Genomic DNA, 18585 nt, shown 5'->3' on the forward strand with positions numbered 1-18585 from the left:
CAGATTTAAGCGATGAGTCACAAAATTGTCTAGAATTGAAATAACCAAATAACGTTTCAACTAAATACAGACAGCACAAGTTTTAGCCACCAAAATGTCTAAAGGAAATTCTGACCATGTGTTTTCTTGGTGACACTCAGTGCACAAATGATAACTCGATAACTCGAAACATCACGAGATCAATGTCGATTCTTTCATTGCAGCCAATACAAAGGTAGCGGATGTCTTCACAAGATTTTTTTAAGTACAGGACACTTCTAGATCTAAGTTCTTTTGCACTGAACAGTTCCACTATTTATTGAATATTCGTTTGCTAGCACGCTTCATCAAGGATTGGAGTCGATTATTGCTTATCGAAAGGATCGTACTCACACACCATTTTCCTTCTTTATTTACAGGTATTGAACAGTGTTGTTTTTATTCTTTCTTAACTAGCACATTATCTCATTTAGTTGAGATGACTATGAAGACTTTCAACATGTTTACAACAGAAGTGGTATCAGAAGTAAACTAATCGGAGTATTGTTCTCTCTATTATGAGGATTGAATGAGAAAGTTATTTTAAAAAGTAAAACTTAGCTTTCGTTTTCATGTTTTTAATTGTTTTAATTAACAAACAAACAAAAAGCTGAATCGACTTTACAAAACTGTTGAAACAACTTAACATGCTGCTCCTGCTCTGATATGTATTGAAAGAATATTTCCACCAGTGTGAACTAGCGAAGCAGGTTATGCCGACTTGTGGATAAATGATCACGATGACATGTACTCTGTACAGTATGAACTGGTTTCAAAGGTTCGTCTGTTGCTGGCTATCTATTTTGTTGCTCAACACTTTCTTCCAAACACTGACACTTGGGAGCTCGGACAATGGACACCGAGTAGCCAAAAGTGATTTTAAGTCTTTCAAAAATTGTGAACATAACTATACATTTCGAGGAGAGATCCTAAACTCTACTGTCAGGAGTGTCAGATCAGAAATTGAATGTGCCAGTCAGTGCCTTGGGAATTCGTTGTGCGCGGCATACAATTTGATTAAACTGAGTAACGCAAGGTTTTCATTGAAATCGTGTGAAATTCTTTCAAATTCTGCAACTAATTGCAAAGACTTGCAGGAAACGCCTTTATCCAAGTATAAATTCTGTAAGTATATTCATAATTTCTTTTTTACTCTGTATTTTAAAAACAAAGAAACATTCTCTTTCATTTTTCTTGCCATCTGTTCATTTGTCATTATCAGAATACACGCATTAAGAATTTCATAAAGATATATATATATTATAATATATAGGACTGGATTCAAGTAAGTGTAGGTCTCGGGTTAGAATTTGTTTGGAAACCCCAACTAATTTCGAACGCTTTAAAAAATCACTTTAAAAAAATAATGCCTATATCTAAAATTACACCATATTTTAGAAATAGAGTACTTAAAATGTAATATCAATACTCATGTTTTATTTTTAAAAATATATATTTTTGAGTTTGTGGATGGTAAGGCCTGCCTTGACCCGTTAAAATTTGGATTTTCGTCTCTAGTGTAGGGACCTCTGTCTTATGGAGGTCCAGGGGCCACATGTGCCTTCCCCTAAATCCAGCAAAATACCTCTCACTCACTGACTGATACATGTATCAAAAGATGTCATCAACTGCTGTACGAATTTGCATGAAATTTCGAACACAGGTTCCTTTTATCTCTTGGGTACTCTTTAAGACATGGTTTTGACAGATCTGAAGCCTAAATGCCGCAATTTGCTAAAATAAAAAAAATCGCAAGCTTTCTATATATATATAAAAGTCCCTTACATCATATTGTATTTTTTCCGCCTCTTTATAGACCAATTTGAAGTATGAACAATACTTAGTATCAAAAAGATCTTTTTTTGTTTTTTCGAGACAGCATAGATCATTTCTTTTTTAAATAGACCTTGCGATCTATGATGCAGATGAATGTAAAAGTCATCTGTTTCTGTGGCCGACGGTTAGCGAAGGTTTCATGATGGCTGGGTGGACTCTAAGGAGCCTTAAAGATTCCGAAAAAAAAAAACAGTCTTTACTGAGATTCAAACCCAGAAGCTGTCGGTTCGGAATTCAAGTGCCTTACCACTCAGCCACCACACCCTTCTACATCTATCAAACTTTTGGCAAATTTTCTTAAAAATTTTATCTTAAATTTTAACCTTAAACCTAACTCTTTAAACTTAACAAAAATCCTCCCAATAGTTTGATAAAGAATACGACAAAAATAAAGATCCTTACTATAAAGAATTTAGTATATTATGTAATTGTTTATTTGTTGCTTATTTGATTAAATACAAAGTCAACCAACGACAGACAATTGTTTTGTCAGCATTATCTACGGCAAAATATTTAGATCACAGCTAAGATTGCGTAGCTCCGTGAAGTAATGCTATCCTCGATCTTCAAAATCGAAGAAAAGGATTATTATTACTATTATTATTATTATTATTATTTTATTAAATTGAGTGTTTTCGGGATTTCATGTTTTTTTAAATGTTTTTCTTTTATTTTTAATTTTAGTGTTTAGGACTAACTCCGGCAACGATAACGGTAACAGTGGTAACAATGGCAATGATAATAGTGTAAATAATGGCAATGATAATAATGTAAATAATGGCAATGATAATAATGTAAATAATGGCAATGATAATAGTGAGACAAGTGGAAACGGCAACAATAAAAAAGAAATCGATGCGACTACACTAATGTCTACACCTTTAACTACTGTTAATACTTATGTACCATCAACCACGCTTTCAACAACTACCTCAACGCCCAAGACAACTACTTCACCAACAACAACCGCTACAACTAGCACATCGTCATCCTACACCACCACAGCAGGAATAACCACAACAACAACACCGACTACAGCATCAGTGTCTTCATCAACTACTACTTTATCAAAGATAACGACAACATCATCAGTGACCACGTCATCATCCACAACATTGACATCATCAACAGCTACTACTACACCAAAGACAACTACAACATCAACAGTGACTACTCCATCAACAACAACGTCAGCAGTGACCACGCCCTCAACCACAGCATCAACATCTTCCACATCTACTACCACACCAAAGATAACCACAACATCAACAGTGACAACTCCATCGACTACAACGTCAACAGTAACCACGACATCACCCACAACATCAACATCTTCATCATCAACTAGGTCCTCTCTAACAACGTCAGATACAGCAACGTGTTCATCAAAGTGGTTTACAACATCCTCTTCATCAAATCCGCTTGTAGAATTAACATCAGCCTCTCAGGTAAACACGCTTTCACTTTGAAACCATGAGTTCAAAGGGGATAGATGGAGAGACAGAGAGAGGGAGAGATTGAGAGAGAAACAGAGAAAGAAAGAATGAGAGAGAAAAAGAGAGAGAGAGAAAGAAAGAAAGAGAAAGAACGAGAGAGGGAAAAATATATTAAAAGAGAGAGAGAGAGAAAGAGAGAGAGAGAGAAAGAGAGAGCGAGATAAAGAGAAAGATTGAGAGAGAAACAGAGAGAGAAAAGAGAGAAAGAGTGAGAGAGAAACAGAGAAAGAGTGGGAGAGAAAGAGAGAGATAGATAGATAGATAGATAGATAGATAGATAGATAGATAGATAGATAGATAGAATAGATAGAAAGATAGATAGATAGATAGATAGATAGATAGATAGATAGATAGATAGATAGATAGATAGATAGATAGATAGATTAAAAAATAGATAGAAAGCTTCTCCTAAGAACCAAGTCTCCCCGTTTAACACAAATACGAGACGAAATTATACTATGTTTTTATTGTCCTCGAAATGGAAAAACCGATATTAGTTTTATTTGGTCTCTTTGTCCGTTTTTCCGTTTGTGCTACTTTTACATTTAGATATTAACCAAGAACCATTTGAGAAAAAGTTGAAATCACTTCTTCCTTTGTTAATCTGGTTATGGTCTGCAACTTCTTATTCTATATATTTCTTGTAAAGCTTCAAATTGCAAGAATTTTTTTCATTTAGTTTGCAAAATCCAGTTCTTCTGTTCCAGTCCAGCTCGCTTCTACAATGTTCATGAACGTCTATTTATATACTGATGACAAAGAAACATTTGAGCCGAGTGCGGGAATGCCCGATGAAAACGTGTTCAAAATAGCCAAACTTGATTGTTTATTTTGAAAAATTAAAATGGTCAAACGGAGTTTTCTCTTGTGAAGAATAAGCTAGAACTTTTTTTCCGCACACACACACACACACACACACACACAAACACACACACACACACAAACACACACACACATACACACACACACACATATATATATATATATATATATATATATATATATTATATATATATATACATTTCTAGGACAATTGTTAGAGACGTTTTCGAAATACCCGTCCGCCCAAAGTCTAGTTTCTAGTTTGAACCCATAAAGAGTTTTCAAGTTAATTGAGGAATTATGAAAACAGAAAATATATTGAAAATCCTATGAAAATCCGATTTCATGATATTTTGTAGCTTTAAAAAGATTAGGTTTAAAGTCTTCTGAAATCGAATCGTAATGATTTTAAAATGAATCTTAATACTAACAATGTAATGATAATAAAAAGCCAGTCAGTAAAACGATACTATCTATCTCTCAGCTCGTTTCTATTTTGTATGGAGGAAAAAGTGTATAGTTTGTACTTCAGAGATTCTGATTCTGTGCTAAAAATGTTGAAAACCATCTTTCTATCTGTATAGCTTACCAAAAAGACCATTGGGTGGATCGTTAAGAGGGCCCTTATTATTTTGCGTATCAAGACAAACTCTCTTTTTAATTTTTTTTGAAGGGTTTTTGGGTTTCTAACGTATTTTCCAATCTTAACAGAATGGATCTGCCATGATCGTCCAGTACTACGACACCAGCAGCAAGCGAACCTGGAGTACAGTGGCCAGAGAGTATACAGTGACGTCCACTCAGTTCTGTGTCCAGTTAACTGTGAACTTGTTGACCAACTCTTGGAGGACATTGAACGACACAACACAATGGATATTTAGGTTAGTCTTGACAACTGGAGGGAGGGAAGACTATTTGTTCCCTATTCATAGAAATATGTACACACCTAGACATGTACACAAAGAAAGAAAAACAAAATATCAACAAGGTTACAAAGACAGTTTGTGTGGAAACACAAACTCAAAATCGGCCCCCCAAAGTGGTCCACCCAGGCAGGTAAAACGGATGGTTTCAATATTTTCAGAAAGAATTTCAGAATAAAATTCTATGAAAGGCAAATGACAGAGAAGAATGGAGAAAGAAGGTTGACAGATCTTGTGTGGTGCCTCAACGGTCCAGCAGACCAAGGGATAGGTAAAAGTTAAGTGAAGTTAGATGCGAATCTGGCCTAACTGATGTCATCTAATCATTATTTAAATGATCTAATGTTTTGTAAAGGGTCAATCTCTTATTAAGATGAAAAAGAAAAAAAAACAGTTCCGAAAAATAAATCCTATTTTTCATTTAATTAAGTGTTCTATAGTTCCTATGGGAAACTATGGGTCAAGCGATAATATAAAAAAAATAATTTTAAATTGTTGTTTTAAATTATGTTCCACTTATATGCATACTAAATAGATTTTTTTCTTTAAAAAACAAGTATACATTTATTTTGTAAATGTAGTAGTTAGTAAAAAATAAAATAAAATTGTAAAAAACATTTTTGTAACAAAAAATCTTAAACCGTTTGCATAAATGTGTTAAAAATAATGTAAATTGTAAATTCCCTTACTAAATAGCCACCCGTGTTTGTTACTATTTATAGTGAATAGTTGTAAAAATGGTGTATTTTTATGAAAAAACTGCTTGAATAGTTAATTTTAAAACTTACATTTTTCGCTTTCAGAAAAGAAAAAAAGTACATATTGCATTAGAACCTTGAATGGTCTAAAATATGATGTTGATTTTCAATATCTTTTCTATTTTACGAGATCTCAACTGGACGGACGGACAGACCACACAAAACTAATAGCGTCTATTCCCCTTTCGGGGGCCGCTAAAAATCCATATAACAAATTACAGACTTTTCTTTTAAAAAATACTTTCAAAAATAGATAGCTAAATAGACAGACAGACAAAGACAGACCCACCAATTGACTGACAAACATACAGATGGTCAGTAAGATAGATCTTCTGCACCTTTACATTGGACTGGAAGTTTATTATAATTTCAAATGCTGTACAAAAAGGTTCAAGAATGCACCTAACAGAGTATTGAGCTGCCCTTACTATAAAATCGTCTGCATGTAAACTTATTGAATATTACTTTGCTTATTGATCGCATGTATTTTATTGAGGGAAAACCATGGTTTCACTTGTATTCTTTTTACCTTCCTTTCATACAAATGTACACCTTGTCCCTATTGCAGACAAGTCTGTACAACTGGAGTTATGGACGAGTACACGGTCAGTGGTGTCAGCCAGAAGAAAAACGTCGATGTCACGTGGTCTTACAGAAGAAACACAGCATCAGCAGCGGACTCCCTCATCAACCTCAACAACGGTGACATCGTACAGGTAAATACATAGAAATTGTAGTTTGTTACAGTCCAATCGAAAGACGTGGGATTTGGAACTTACAATGTTCCGATACTTATTTTCAGTTTTAGCCATGGTAAGGGAGGAGGAAGTGGTAGACTTAATTAAAAAAAAGCAATAAAAAGGATAGCAATAATTATGTAAGCTTAGCAGTATGTTTCATTTTACGATGTAGTCCTAATTTCCAAACTTTAAAAGTTTTAGGAAATGTTTTTCTACAACTGTCTATCTATCTATCTATCTATCTATCTATCTATCTATCTATCTATCTATCTATCTATCTATCTATCTATCTATCTATCTATCTATCTATCTATCTATCTATCTATCAGTCTTTCTGTTTGTCTTTCTATCTATCAGTCTTTCTGTTTGTCTTTCTATCGATCTGTTTGTCTATCTATGTCTCTTTTTTTCTCTTAGTTGAAACTGTTCATCCAGTCACCTTTTCTAGTTTACGAGATCTCAACTGGACGGACGGACGGATAGACAGACCACACAAAACTAATAGCGTCTATTCCCATTTCGGGGGGCCGCTAAAAATCCATATAACAAATTACAGACTTTTAATAAATAAAACTTAAAAAAATAGATAGCTAGAAAGACAAAGACAATTATTGGACGTATATTGAGCTGTATGATGTTTTTCTGAATTGTATTTGTTTACAGGGAAATAGAGCCAAGTACCAACAGCTCGTCAGAAATGGTTCCAGTCTGAGTGTCTTGCTGCACGACTCCAACAACGGCCTGGGGAAGAAGGAGGACACCTCGATATCTCAGAGTTTCAGTGTGTACCAGAACCCGCCACTTTTACTTCAAGATGGAGACGAAACCTTTGGCGCCTTCAACGTTTTATCTTTTGGCAAGGTATGAAGTCAAGTACCCTTTCTATTATGTTTCTGGTCACACTCCCCCCCCCCCTCTCCATGTCTAAACCCCTCCCGCCCCCCTTTCAAGCTAGCTATGAATTACCGAGGCCAAATAGCTTTGAGCATCTCAATCTACTTAAATGCAGTCTTCTAACACACTTTACAAAGGACGAAAAAAAAAAAGAGAGAGAATGGACCGCTACTGAAGTGTGAGAGACATTTCAGAGATATGTTGCAAATGTACATATGTTGGTTTAATTTAACATATTTTACATTATTTATAATTTCGTTGACGATAATCCTTGTTTTCAATCAGTTCACATAACTCTTGCTTTATATCTTCTTTATTAAGAAAAATCACCGCCATCAGTACCTTTCTGTATCTATTGATTCTAGTCAAATCTTAAACAGATTCGAAAATAACTACCGAATAAGCATTGAAAAATCCTTAAAAAAAACACACACACACATCTTATGTAAGGGGGAAACCTCTGCAATTAAAACTATATCTCTCAATAATGTAAAAGATATTTCCCTTATTCGATTTCCAACAAAATAATTAGTAAAAATTTAATTGATTATTTGGATAATATTGAAACTGAAAAATTTAAATCTTGCTGTTTATTTTGTATGGTATTTGTCTATCTGGATCTATATTTTGAATTTAGGCCTAAATTGATTTGATGCTTAAATGCATGAAATTATCATAAACTCTAATTTCTAGTTTTCTCAATAACAGACGACACTCATTTCAACTTCTTTTTTTTTTTTTGGGCATATTTCTATCAGAGAACGTCTTCATCAAAACCTCACTTACAACTGAATTCCTTTAACACTGAAGGCAAAGATTACACCGAGGGTTACGACCTGGACACATTTTCGTCTCTTTTTTTCACACAGACTAATTATAAACAAAGGTATGGTGTGTTGGGGGGGATAGATAGTCATCAGTTGTTGGTACGATACATATCTATTGAGATACGCGTTTTTATTATCATGTTTTTTTAATGTTTGTTTTACATGTTTTATCCATGTTTTTTTTTTTATTATTTTTTGTCCATATCATGTTTTCAATGTTTGGTTATGTTTTGTTTATTTGTTACGCTTGATTACATTTGAGGACGGTAAAACCTGCATCAGTCTGATCAGATAACTGCAAAGCTTGTTACAGATAATTACAAATCTTCTGCATGTAGCTACAAAACCTTCCACATATAGCTACAGATTTCTAAATATAACGATCGAAACATTTGCAAATAACTGCAAAGCTTGCTATTACATAACTGTAAAACCTGCTACAGATAACTGCAAAATAACAGCAAAATCTGCTCTAGATAAACAAAACCGCTAATGATAACCGGAAAGTACAAAAAACAAATCCATTAAAATAAATACCACATATTGAATTTTCTATCTATATTCTGGTATTGAATTATTGAAACTTAGTGATTGAGTTTTACAAGTATTCAATGTTCAGATCTTCTCGTCACAAAACTTTGTAACAATCTGAATTTCACTCGTTGGTCATCCTTAGTTAAAATCATTAAATTAAAAAAGCATTAAGCAAACATAATTAACCTTTGACTGAGACGGACTCTCTTTGACTTGCAGTTGGATACTTGACCCATGCTGGTCGTTAGTGCACTCATCAACTACATCTACATCACGCATCAGGTCAGTTTTTTTCTCTTAATCTTATCTTATTATCTTATCTTGTAGTTGCAGACATTCCTTCCCAAAAAAGGTAGGCTCGTCCTAGGCGCATCCATGTTTAAATCGTTTTGCACGTTAATAAGAGACTTAAACTCTACTGGATCTAATCTGCTGGTTTTACTGGCTGATTCAGGCAACCCTCTCCATGCTCTAATGGCACTAAAAAAGAAAGAGTACTTAACATTTATAAATAGATATTTGGACGTAGTACGTTAATGAAGAATATTACGTCCTAGTCCAGAACTGCAAGACAGCAGGAGATTACAGCGCGGAGGGTTTGAACTCGGAACCATCGTGACCACAGTACGGAGCGCATAACACACGACCAGACAGCCGTATGTGTCTTTTCCATGATTTTATTTCGCCATATTTTTGTATGTTGTGGTTCAGTGTTTTATGTCTGGTCTTAATATTTGTATTGTTTACAAAAAGCCTTTCTATGTTATGAAAAATACGATTATATTGAACAGGGTTATATTGAACAGGGTTATATTGAAAAGGGTTATATTAAAGTGGGTTATATTGAACAGGGTCATAGTGAGATACGCATAAAAGAAAGCTGTCAGTAGGCTGCAGCCTATTTGGACTAGCCAAGCCATTGGACTCGAGACAAAAATACACCTTCTCAACACAATCGTCATTCCAACTGCTACATATGCATGTGAGACGTGGAAGTCATCTGTCAAAATTGAGAAAAGACTAAATGTGGCTCAACAAAGATGGCTGAGACGGATTTTGGGAGTCAGTTACACAGACCGGATCTCAAACAAGGAAATCCTATGCCGAACTGGGAGTCGAACACTTAGTGAGGTTGTGACTGAGCGTCGCATGAGGTTTGCGGGACATGTTCTACGTCAAAATGAATTACGCACACCAAGAGTTGCGATAACATGGAAGCCAAAACGAGGAAAGCGCAAACAGGGACGTCCTCGTATTACCTGGCGACACACCTTCATGGAGGACCTCAGAACAGTGGACACCAGGTGGGAGGAGGCTTCAGACATTGCCAGTGACAGATCATTATGGAGACAGCTTGCCGCCCAATGCGCCGAACGGCGCGGGAGGACCTAAGTCTAAGTAAGTCTAAAGTCTAAGTCAGTAGATGCCTCTGAAAGAGTCAGACGGAGAGCACACACTAAGGTAGCAGACGACGAAAAGAAACCTTAAGCAGAACCCCTCTCCCTCCGGATGGACATCTGTGTCTGTGTTAGGAAATTGCCCAGATCTAGCGATGATGAAGGTTATCTGTTTCTGTGACCGACAGAATCCATCGGGTGGACTCAGGGGCGAGCCCCGAATCCGGAACTAAAAAAACGCAGTCGTCACCGAGATTTGAACCCAATACCACTCGGTCCGGAAGCCAAGCGCTTTACCACTTAGCTACCAAGCGTTGACTACATTAAATTTAGCAAAATATGCTGGTCGGCACCTGGGTTTGCTTGGCGTGGTATTAGAAATACGGCACTCATCCTTAATCTTTTGAATCGAAGACATTGCCACTATATATATATATATATATATATATATATATATATATATGCCTTTTAGTGTCAACCTTATGAAAAATCAGGAGCTGGTTACCCCTAGGTGGCTTGAAGCCCATAGAGCTTCACCCTGGCAGAACCCTCGACGCAGCTGATCCCACACTCTATCGGTACCTGCCTTTCTTTAGAATACATCATTTGCGTAGAGAGGTGGGGACTGTTATGTGGGCGATATCGTTCAGACCATCTCATTTTAGATTGATACGCAGATGTAAATAAGAATGAATACAAAATGATGAACCAATCATCTGATGCTTTGTACTGAAGTCTTATGTTTCTTGTTCTAGCACCTCTGCGAGTCTACTGAGCGCTGTGAGGGCTGGGAAGAGAATCAAAGTCTCAGTGACTGAAGACGATAAGCAGAGTGTGTACAGTGAAGCTGATCAAATCCTAATCACATCTAGCGGTGTGGTCGTGGCTCAATTAATCAGGTAGAGTTGGAGGAAGAGGCTTTATTTGTTTTCTCTCTAAGAATCCAAAGATGCGATTTAAGTAAAAGATAACTTTAATTTTTTAAATATTATTTTTTGGGGGGGCGGGGGGATGGGGGAGGGCCTAATGCTTCTGTTTTTAGGTTTCGTGCTTTTCTTGGTTATTCCTGATACCGTTGTGTTTGTTGGACACCTGCCGCCGATATTAATTGTTAATTGTTTCCAATAAATATCGGGGGGATCAGGTTGCCTCCTGTGCTGGGGAAGTTTGTAAATTTAATTTATAAAATAAAAGGAATTGAAGCTCAACTTTGAAGCTGAATTTTTTTTCTTCTGAATTTTCTCTTCCACTGAATTTTTTTCTTCGACTGATTTTTTTCAACATATTTTTTTTTTATCTACTGAATTTGTTTTTGTCAATTTTTTTTTTGTCAGCTGAATTTTTTTTTTTTGTAAACTGATTATTTAAAAAAAAACATTTTTTTAGTAGAAAGTGTTGGGTACAGTGTTATATTGATAGTTGAACTAATTACTTGATACCAAAGGATACGGAGATTTATTAATGTTATTATTATTAAATTGTTACTATACCTATGTTTTCAATGCAATGATAGTTATGCAGATATAGTTAAATGTGAACCTGGTCTAACTAATATTATTAAATAATTATCTAATTGATGTAATTGTTTTGTAAAGCGCCTATATCTCATTCAAAGCCTCAACAAAGAAATGTTTCCCTATGGCATTATGTGACTTATGTAACCAAACAGGACGGAAAGACAGACAGACGACACAAAACTAATAACGACTATTCCCCTTTCGGGGAACTCTAAAGACTTTAAGTACGCAAATTGTACGCACATACTCGCAAATACACTTTTATTCATAAGAATTTAAGCAACATGATGTGCTGTGCTCGTGTGTGATTACGACTCATCCCAGGAGCCACCAATGAGTTTGTGTTGTTCAAAGTTCCCTCATTATCTTATTTTCTTGTTTGCTTTATCTTAGTTAAAGTAATTTATGTATGTGTATGTGTCTAGACAGCTAATTTAAATGGAAGTTGTTGTTTTTTCTTTTAAAGTAATTATCATAATGTTTCAATACGAAAAAGATTTCTTATATTGGCTCTGAGAATTGCATTCAAATCTTTCATTTTCTCTGTATATATTATTCAAAAATTCATGAACTCTTGACTTCGTTTAGTAATCCTTTATAACTATTTTAAGTATCATATTATTTCACAAGTTGAACATACTATTGTATCATTGATATTGTATTTGTTCACCACACTAGTCTGTATACTAAGGATTTCAAGTTGGAGAAAGACGGTGCATGGTACTTGTACTTTATTCACAGTAATGGACAACAATGTCGATACGAGATCCCCTTCTCTGAGTCCACTGTAAGAAGGTAAAGAAACTGTCGCTTTTAAGGAATTTTCTGTGCATATAGGCTCTAAGTTTAAGGCGTGGTCTTTTTCTTACTAAGCTATGTAGGCAGGGGAAGCTATTAGAATAACTTAAATCAGTTTTCGTGTTTTCTCAGTTATCTACCTTGTATTGTTAATTATTTTTTTGAATTGTTTGTTTCATGCACTCAGCACTGACTGTAGTCAGGTCAATATAAACTGGTATGCTGAAACAAGAGTGCCCGAGGTCGTTTACAAAACAGACACTACTGGGAAGGTGCTACTGGGCAGTAAGGCTAACCTGAGGACCGTTGGCGACCTCCGAGTCATGGTAAGAGGTTAAACTTTCGGTGTTCAGAAGTAAAGAACATTTTAAATTTCAAGTTATTTATTCGGAAGATATTTAATTTAGTTCTAATGATACACAAATAATTGTCTTGTGAAGATACTCGCAAAAGTTTTAAGATTTATTATACAGTTTTATTCTTCATAATCTGAATCTCTCAAAAAAGCGAAAGGAAACATATGACGTTGTCTTGTGAAGATGAAGGATAACTGTAGCATTTCACTTGACTATATAAACCCAGTTGCAACCTGTATATTTTGCCATATCTGATACATACAAAGACTTGTCCGCCAACGGCCTTTTAAGTTGTTTTTTCGTCTACAACGCTTGCCTTTTGGCCTCAAAAGTGTGTCCTGCGACCTTCGTGAGAGCTCTCCAACGGTCTCTTTCAGGGGCCATAGCTTTTGCTCAATGTCAATGAGGACAAAATGGTACGTGAGTTAATCTTTATAGCGCTTCCGGGGGACGACTTTTTTACGCTTTTAAGCTTATCCAAATTGATCCCATTCAGCATGTCCTTACTCCCGACTCGCAACCGTCGAATGATAAGTAGTACTTCTGTACTGTACCTAATGGTCTCCAGGCATAGAAGAATTGGATTATTTATAAGGTAGTCTTTTTAACGTTTGCCAATTATGGAGTGAAGGCACCTTTGATGCAAACGTTTGAGGTACCGTAAATGCCTTGAGCACCTTGATCTCAGAACCATACAGAAGTGTGAAGAGTAGAAAAGAGCTACTTACTACAAGTCACAGATGAAGATTTATTCATAGCCTGTAGCCCAGATAAAAAACAACACTCGCTATTTATCACTTAGAATTTACTTCATTTTACAAGTGACGTAAACGTATTTAGATGCCTGACTTATCGTGTGGAATGCGCTCTGGACTGTCGATGGTACCGGTATCGTACTCTGCCAACCGCTATCCACCGTCGTTCTCCGGGAGGTTTGGACTAGGATGTCATCATTTCTAGTTCTAAAAAAACATGTAAAACATAGTATATCCAGTATTGACCAATATACAATGGACATCAATTAAATCAAACAATTCTTGTTATTCCAAATCAAGTGTGTGGTCTAGCACTTTATAAACTTAGAATACACTTAATGAAACAAAACGATACTGACCGTCATTACTAAGTTCATGAACGCTTTCGCACCGCACTGGACCATATTTAGCCAAAGAAGATGCACATCTAGCTGTGCAACTCAAAGTTGAAACTTGTACATTACCTCACAATCACACTTTTACCAAAATTGCATTCACGACTCGTATCTTCATTTAAGATAACCAGCGGCATTTATTATTGGATTAGAATATTATAGATCTTAATTTTATTATCATACATTAGGCCTATTGCAATGTGAATGTTTTCCTTGAGATAGGTCCAGCTTCCCAACGATAATAATCTGGAGCGCTACTTGACGCTGGAGACTACCGAGCTGGACTCGGAGCTCAACTTCTCCGCCCTGAGCATGCGCAACCTGAGGTCAACGTACGAGTCCAGCAGTTACATGAAACTGGACAGCTCCTGCCTGGGGGTGGCCTACCTGGTGACCACAGACTCTAAGGTGGCTACGCGCTACTGGCGGCCTGGAAGACTTACCTCGGATACAGTCTCAGAGCAGTCGGCCAACGTCACGTGGTTTATGACTAAATAAGTCTGAAAAGATCCTAAATACTTTTATAAAGATTGAAAACATTGACAAGACCATATGTGTTATGTTAACCAGGCCATAGTGTATTTCGTGGTAAACAAATTATAGTAGGATATGTCAATATAGACACTGGACTATGCTATTGTAAACAAGTTACAGTCTTAGAGAGTATCCTTTGAATACTTATTGTAGGATCTGGCATGGTAAACGTATACAGTATGGTAAATATTAAGTAGGGCATGGTCAATTTGAAAAAAAAAATACATTGTATAGTGCAACTTTGATGCTGTAAGCATACTCAGAACCCTCTGGTCCAATCTCTTCTGTGGATCTGTGGGGGCAGGGGCGTGTCTGGGAGAAAATTCCTTGCTGCGTTTAGGCCATTCATTTAACCTAACTCAGCAACTCAGCTCGAGTCCGGATTTGAGTTTGAGCCCCTCTTGATAGGTTTATGCCATTAAACCACACATCCAAATATCTACTCTATCTAGCTGGGTATAGTGAACATGTGGGTGGTCAATATCTAGTGGAGGAACAATAGTCGCCCATGTAATTTTTTAAAACTTGCCTATGATCACTTTGGATCAATGAAAGTTTTTAAGGTAGATCCTGCATAAGAATTCAAGTAGCGTGGGGCCCACGTGGTTGTAAAACAATTTTAACCAACGTTCTAGTTAGTTATATCATATAGTAAGGCATTAAATGTGCACTGGTACAATACTATAATGTAACCCAGATTTGAAACATAATAGATTTTAAATTTATATGACTTCATTCAGGTTACGAATCATTTAAAACCTTTAGACGTACCACTGTTTCATTTAAATCATTCTAATCTGTAGTTTAATTTAATTAAGTCCTAGTCATATATATTAATCTATAACTGATTTGTTTGGGAACAAAGGGAGAGAACAAAAGCTAGACAGACCATGTCTACGGCTTATCCTTCTTCCTGGAGAGATAACGCCCAGATAACATTGACTGATGTTGATTGCTTCTTCGTGATTCGGATCAGAATCTTCTGTGACTAAAGATGTTGAAAACTTTCCAACTTTAGTTCATGCATACGAATAAATCTGCCTTTGGACTATTAGATAAGACAGATCTTTTCTTCCTTCTGTCTAAGCGAGACCATTCCATATAGAAGGCCTCAGCACTGCCCACAGGTTGTGACGTTGCAGGTCAGTGTTTAGGCCTTCTATAAGGATTGGTCTCGGTCTAAGGCCGCCTAATTCTTTTTGCGAGGAATGAGCCAACAATCTGTCTCCATGCTGATTGTCCCCATTAGGAAGACAGATCAACAGTTGATTTCGTGTTCTACATATCGTCTGCTATCTATCGGAACATTATGTCTTCTAGGATTTGTCTGATTATGTTTGCTTTAAACATTCATATTTCATCTCAAATGAACCAGTTAGAAACAATTCGTGTAGTGTGTTATTATGAAAAGTAAGAGGCCAAAGATTTTGTTCTAGATCTAGTTCTAGATCTAGCTCTAGATCTAGATTGTAGGCCTATGACAAATGGAAACGGAGATATCAATTTTTATTTGCGAGGGGAAAAGTCTTAATTTGTATGACAATCATTTCTAGCTCACTACCATTGTGACGTAGGTTCGTGTTGCCAATTTATCTAATTTTGTAAGAAGAATAAATCTTTTTTTTTATTTTATTACATGTAACATTTTATTAATATTGAATGTATGGATAAGGTTAATAAATATTTTTTTTAAATATAAGTATACGCTAAATGAATGTATAGAAGCACGGTGACTGAGTAGTAAAGCACTTGGCTTCCGAACCTGGGTCCCGGGTTCGAATCCTGGTGAAGACTGACTGGGATTTTTACATTCGGAATTTTCAGGGCGCACGCAGCTCTAATCGGTACCTGACATTAGTTGGCGAAAAGTAAAGATGGTTGGTCGTTGTGCTGGCCACATGACACCCTCGTTAAACGTGGGCCATAGAAACAGATGACCTTTACATTATCTGCCCCATAGATCAGTAGGTCTGAAAGGGTAACTTTACTTAATGAATATATAAAAAAACAACAACTTGTAATTGAAAAAGGACTTATGTTTGATAAATATACATTTTGAAAGATTTAAACTTAAAAAGAGAAAAATTAATTTTAGTTTATTATTATTTTAGTGCCCAATGATTTTTAAAATTGTATTACTTTCAACGATCAAAACATGATTATGGCTTGAATATTTCTGGTCCACAGTTGAATTCGATGGGGACCGCCTCTGAGTTTGAATGATAACACAAACTCTCTTTATAATCATTTTTTATATTCATTTCTTGTAATGCTTCTTAATTGCAAGGAGTCTCTCCTGTGAGCTTCGTACAATCATTAACCTTGAATCTAGATCTAGCCTAGTAATTTGCGTTTGTATATTTCAATACTTTCCTGGGGCTTACACCTGCTGTTCCTTAAGTCTACACAAGACGGTGGGCAAAAGGTTTAAAGCCATCTATAAACGCTTAATAAACGCTTAACTTAAATTCCCTCTGAAGGCGTTTAAATGAAAATCTTTTATTTTCTTTGACACCATTTTGAAAAAAATTCATTGATAAAAAAAACATAGGCGAATTTTAATTTTTGGATGATTAATTAATTTGTTTTAAAGTAAAACTAGCCAAACCCGCTATAACTGATTGGCCAATCAGCTAGTTTTTTTCCATAAAGATATTCATAAACTGTCAAACTTCTAGGAAAAATCTTTAGAGCGGTTTTCAAAATAACCCTTTAGTTTCTCCTACCTCCCCCTCGCCCCCCTCAATCTTTTCCAAGTTTTTCCTTGCATTCATGAAGACGTTGCAAGCTATAAGTAGGAACTGAAAAACAAACACATTTATAACAAACGCAACAAAATTTGTCACGCAGATTTTCTGCCCTATGATTTCTCAGAGAAGTTTAGGAGCATGTTAGTTTGTTAGTTTCTCTATGAGATATACTGGAACAACTAAACTGCTTATTTAATTAGCTCTCTACACAATTATAATCCACTGCTTACTTCAACATTACAAAATGGCGAAACCTTTTGAAACTTATTTTGAAGTCTAATTAAACGAAAATATTTATTAAGTTAAAGTGTGAAATCGACATAAAATAAAGTAAATCATAAATTTAAAAAATGGTATCATACAATGTCAACAAAAGAAGTTAATATAAATTGTACTTTAAAGTCAATATGTGGCATTTTACGTCTCGAGAGACGATCTTTTCCCTTTGCAACTTGCAACACAAGTCAATATGAGTACAAGAAAATCAAAATATGTCATCGCTAGCATCTAACATTTCGTTCATTTCAGTAATAAACTCTATAATAAATCCCGCCCCCAAACCCAGTACTATTTTTACAAAGCTTATGTCAACTTACTGCGTCCGTCTGTCTGGTACACAGTTTGTACATGTTTTGTTTTCTCCCACTTCCCATTCTCAAATCAAGTTGAAACTTTTCACAATTATTCATTGTCCCTAAAAATAAATAAACCCAAAAAAAATTAATCAATTTATTCATTAGTGGTAATAAATTAATTTTGTTTGCTATAGAACAAGGGAAAAAACTTACAGTATTGAAAAATATGGCTGTTAATATGCACCTCTTTCCCTGACATAAGCTTTGTTTGTTTTTTTTAAAGATTTTTTTGACAAATTTTGCATGTCAAACAATTTGAAAACCATTTCAGACTTGTTTCCAATACATGCATTGTTCTTGTTTACTGCTGACCTGGTTTAAAGATCTCATTTTGGTTTGTTTATTTCATCCATGTTGTAGATTATTTTGAATCTGCACACAAAAATGATGTGTTTATACTTATAATGTGCTATTAGTTTGTTGATCCCCGGTGAGCTTACTTGAACATTATCAAATGTTCTTGATTTCTCTGAAATGACAAAATAAATATTATAAATTTTTATGTTGATCATTTATTGTTATCAACATGATTATGTGACCATAGTGAATGTTACTTTTAGTTTTAACTGAGATAATCATCTAGCTCTTCATGGTTTAAAT

General features: G+C 35.5%; 1 protein-coding gene across 1 annotated transcript; it reads left to right on the forward strand.

The window, feature by feature from the left end:
• The first annotated feature begins 13 nt into the window (after positions 1 to 13).
• Positions 14 to 18550, forward strand: LOC106073534 (uncharacterized). The gene is made up of 11 exons (XM_056007357.1): positions 14 to 1143; positions 2539 to 3302; positions 4884 to 5053; positions 6422 to 6569; positions 7257 to 7454; positions 8246 to 8373; positions 9068 to 9130; positions 11001 to 11144; positions 12441 to 12557; positions 12748 to 12886; positions 14289 to 18550. Exons 1-11 carry the CDS (start codon positions 750 to 752, stop codon positions 14562 to 14564), a joined length of 2541 nt encoding a protein of 846 aa, XP_055863332.1. The 5' UTR covers positions 14 to 749; the 3' UTR covers positions 14565 to 18550.
• The last annotated feature ends 35 nt before the right edge of the window (positions 18551 to 18585 follow it).

This window comes from Biomphalaria glabrata, chromosome 13 (assembly GCF_947242115.1).
Source record: "Biomphalaria glabrata chromosome 13, xgBioGlab47.1, whole genome shotgun sequence".
In the NCBI taxonomy this organism is placed as follows: Eukaryota; Metazoa; Mollusca; class Gastropoda; family Planorbidae; genus Biomphalaria; species Biomphalaria glabrata.

Coding starts and splice junctions, on each gene's coding strand:
- LOC106073534 (XM_056007357.1), top strand. CDS start 750: ATGATCACGATGACATGTACTCTGTACAGTATGAACTGGTTTCAAAGG. Junction 5,054..6,421: donor ACAACACAATGGATATTTAG/GTTAGTCTTGAC, acceptor TCCCTATTGCAG/ACAAGTCTGTACAACTGGAG. Junction 9,131..11,000: donor ACATCTACATCACGCATCAG/GTCAGTTTTTTT, acceptor TTCTTGTTCTAG/CACCTCTGCGAGTCTACTGA.